At 42.3% G+C, this 4,164-nt stretch overlaps 1 protein-coding gene across 1 annotated transcript in view; it reads left to right on the top strand.

Moving 5' to 3' along the window:
• Window positions 1-4,164, top strand: part of Cfap70 (cilia and flagella associated protein 70) — a 75,892-nt gene that overhangs the window by 35,144 nt on the left and 36,584 nt on the right. Inside the window, exons 11-13 of the mRNA XM_023718445.1 lie at window positions 1,166-1,336; window positions 1,502-1,582; window positions 3,674-3,765. Of these exons, the coding sequence (XP_023574213.1) occupies window positions 1,166-1,336; window positions 1,502-1,582; window positions 3,674-3,765 (344 nt within the window). The remainder of the gene's footprint in view (window positions 1-1,165; window positions 1,337-1,501; window positions 1,583-3,673; window positions 3,766-4,164) is intronic.

The raw sequence follows: 4,164 nt of genomic DNA, 5'->3' as shown, positions 1-4,164 counted from the left end.
GGTAAGTTGCTGTATGAGTACATAAAAGTGTTTTGGGTGAGCCTGGCATATATTTATAATCCCAGCACCTGGGAAGCTTTCAAATTCAATTCTAGTTTACTCTTTTGGGCTAGACCCTAGCTTAAAAAACACAAGGGATATTTTGGTATTAAAATATGGTGACATTAATTTATACTGTGTAATAATTTTTAACTCAAGATATGATGCATAGGATTCTTCAAGTTTTTTCCCAAAAATGAAAACCTCAATGACTGAAATTTAGGGCTGGGCTGGTTCAATTAGCATCAGATATAGTGCTGTTCCTCATTATTTACTTAACTTTTGATTACAAACTCCCTTTATGGTTTAATGAAAATCACCTTCAAAAAGTTTTTTTTTTTTTTTTAAATCTGAACTAAATGCTTGGTTATTGTAGTGGCCAACATACTGTGCCAACTTGGCTGGATTGCCTTGGCAAATGGTTCTACACCCTGGGCCGTGGGGGCTCCCACCCTAGGATGGGAGGGCCTGCCCCAGAATGACTCAGTACAAAAAGGGTATATAAAGGGGTTGAGGAAGGGTTTGGTGGTCCACTTCCTCAGAGGAACTTCAGTCTTTTGCAGTCAGCATGGCAAGGTTTTATATTGGACTTTCACCTTGCCTTATTTTTTCAAATATAATAGATAGGCAAGTATTAATTAGGTCATTATTATTTCTTTTTAGAAATTATGTGGCAGAGATGAAACATGTTATTTTTTGTGGTACTGGGGATTGAACCCAGGCCTTCACACTGTTCTAAAATCCCTAGCCTTTTTTTATTTTTTATTTTGAGACAAGATCTCACTAAATTGGCCAGGCTGTGCTTGAACTTGCCATCCTTCTGCCTCAGCCTCTCAGAATTACAGGCGTGCACCATCACACCCTGCTAGATTAACTATTTAATCTGAAGACAAGTTATGAGACACCTGAATCAAATTGGGTTGTAGGGTTTCCTCTTAGGACTCCATTTAGGGCAGGCAGCGGACTTTCTGTGGTGCTTTTACATATTGTAGAAAATGGGAAATGCAATGGAGTTTTTCAGGTCCTTTGTCTTATTCTGCAATGTAGAAATTATATGGAAGATCGAAAATAATTTAAATTTTGCCTCATTTTTCTGCGATTCATTGTATTTTTTGTTTGTTTCCAGACCAAATGTTTATTCAGCTTGTTCCGGGATACTGGCCATCATTTGATTCAGAATAATAAAGTAGGAGCGGTTACCTCTCCACTGCCCAAATCCCTTATTTCTAAGACTCCGAAAGAAGATAAAGCAGGCAAAGAGAAGGACACTGATGGAAAGCTTAAGCCTAGCGAAGTGGTAGGTGGCAGAGGGGGTGGTCTTCCTAGACCCCAGCGGCTTGCGCTGATTTCTCTGTGCAGACAGTGTCGCTGTAGTCTGTCTTTGATGTAAAGTAATGATGTTGTTCTGGCCATTTGAACACTGTACAAATTCCATTTTTGAGGTGTGTTCACTTTCTTGCAGCAAGTGTCTAGTGTAAAGTCTCAGAGCTCAGATACTCCCGTGGAAGGCGAAGCCCCTCTAAGTCACAATCCGGAAGGACAGGTAACTGTGCACAAAGGTTGGGGAAATTACATTTAAGTGCATCAGATCTTTAGTGCTCAGGGCAGGTGTGTGCGTTACCATCCCATGTTTGCCTGTGATCATGGGGAGATTTGTTTTGTTGAGATTCTGTAATGTGCGTCGGTACCAGGTTATCTTTATGGTTCTTGCAGCATAACATTTTATGTGTTGCATTAATTTTATTCAGTGAAGTACTGTGAGGGATGCAAAGATGCATCAGCTCCAGCCTTTATTTTTTATCTGTCTCAGGACACTCAGCTCTCTGGTAGCAGAAACAGTGGGTACACGGCTAACCATGATATGCAGCGCTGAGTGAGCCGGGAGCACTGAGTGGCTCAGGGGCACAGCGCCTGCCTGGCAAGCACGAGATCCTGAGTTTGATTCCCAGTACTAAAAAAGAAAGATTGCACTGAGTGCTAGAATAGAGCAAATGTGAGTTCTGCAGCGTCTCAGGAAGCAGAGAGGACTGTGTGTCAGGATGGGGCAGTCTCAGAACAGGCTTCATGGAAGAGGTGACTGCAAACTGTGTAGTGAATGATAAGGAGAACTCTGCCACACAAAAATGAAAGGAGAGGCCAGGGGACGGTATGATTCAAAGCACAGAGAAAGAATTTGTCAGAGCAGAATTGAGGGCGCCTCAATCAATTTAGTGTTGTAGGAAGAGGTGTGAAAGAAGAGAGGCAGTCTTGTTATTGAAAAATATGAAGGGTTTGCTAAAATGTTTGGGCTTAGGCAGGGCTGGGGAGATGGCTCAGTGGAATAAGCGCTTCCCTGGCAAGCACAAGGGCCTGAGTTCAATCCCTGGTTCTGCCAAAAAAAAAAAAAAAAAGTTTGGGTTTTATTATATAGGTAGTGAGGGACTTGAGTCTCGCCTCAGAGACCACACCGAAGTTTTTTTTAAGTCCCTCATATACTGCAGACAGCATTCTTGTCACTGACATGCTGGAGGACCTCTTGTTTCTCTTGTAGCACAGATGAGTGGGTAGTTTGCTTCAGGGCAGGCATGGTAAGAAGAGGCAGAAACCACAGAGGTGAGGTGTTTGGAACTGGGACAATCTGGAATGTTATTACAGAATCGCTTTCTGTAAGGGTGGCAGTGCCACAAAGAGGGAAGGCAGCAGAGCTGGCATGAAGAGATAAGAAGTTTGCATGTGATCTGTTCGTGGCCCTGGCAAAAAATCCATGTTCCATGGTCAGAGTTGGCAGGCGGGGCGGGGAGACTGAGAGGGACTATAAGAAGGTTGCGGATATTTCTGTATAACCCACAAAACAGGATTTGTGGAAGAAAGCAGCGTTCAGTTAAAACAGTTCCAAGGATATCTGTGCGTGGTGGCACACACCTGTAATCCACACTCAGGAGGCTGAGACAGGCGGATCGCGTGTTGGAGGCCATCCTGGACTACATCGTGAGTTCAAGGCCAGCCTCAGTTATATAGCAACACCCTGTCACCAACAAAAGTCTCAATTTCAAGGAAAGATTTATGAACAAGCTTAACATGCCTTTAAGGTAGAATTTTTTTTTAATAGAAGAATACTTTTTTATTTTTTATTTATTTTTTATTTATTTATTTATGTGTGTGTGTGTGTGTGTGTGTGTGTGTGTGTGTGACCAGCTCAGCCCACCAGCGGGCGGGCTGGCTGGCATGTGGTGCTGGGGATTGAACCGCGGTCCCTGAGCTTTGCTAAGCTTGTTCTAAGTAGGTGCTTTAGACCACTGAGCCATCTCACCAGCCCCTAAGGTAGAAATTTTTAAGAAAAGTGAAAACCCCTTTCTCTAAGATATATATTATCATATATCTTTCCATATATTGGAAAGATATATACTTTTCTTTCTTTTTTTTTCTTTTTTGTACCTGGGATCGAACTCATGACCTTAAGCTTGCCAGGCAGGTGCTTAGGCCACTGAGCTATATCCCGAGCCCCCAATTACTTTTCTATGTAAAAAATATGTCAACAGTTGAGATCATTCTAGATATGTAGTTGTATATGTGTTTTCTTTGTGCATTGTATTATGTTGTTAAGTTTTTTCATAAATGTCTTTTTGGGAAATAATTAAGAAAAATGTCCTTATAGCAATATTCAGAAGCAGGGACGTACATTGTGCTGGAGATTGAGTTGGACAAGGCCTTGGTTCCAAAACGCCTGCCGGAGGAGCTGGCCAGAAGGTACGGAGCAGTGATTCTCAACAATTTAGGTCAAGACAAGAGGAAATTGGTTTGTTGTCACAAGGGTAATTTCTGCAGGCTAAGCAACAGCTTCCCCACCCCATGGGGTTTCTTCTCTTATTGTGATTTTCTTATTGCAAAAGCATTATATGCTCATTATAAAAAAAATTTAGAAAATATAGATGGACAAAAAAGTGTAAGAACACTCAGATTTCTAGTCATTTAATGATCTTTTAACACTTTAAATTGATTCTTCTGGGCTGGAGAGATGGCTCAGTGGTCTAAAGCACCTACTTGGAACAAACTAAGCTAAGCAAAGCACAGGGACCGCGGTTCAATCCCCCAGCACCACATGCCAGCCAGCCGTGCCCCCTGGTGGGCTGAGCTGGCCACACACAC

The sequence above is a fragment of the Octodon degus genome, unplaced genomic scaffold (genome assembly GCF_000260255.1).
Source record: "Octodon degus isolate 3935 unplaced genomic scaffold, OctDeg1.0 scaffold00005, whole genome shotgun sequence".
In the NCBI taxonomy this organism is placed as follows: Eukaryota; Metazoa; Chordata; class Mammalia; order Rodentia; family Octodontidae; genus Octodon; species Octodon degus.
This window is presented reverse-complemented; position numbering and strand designations above follow the sequence as displayed.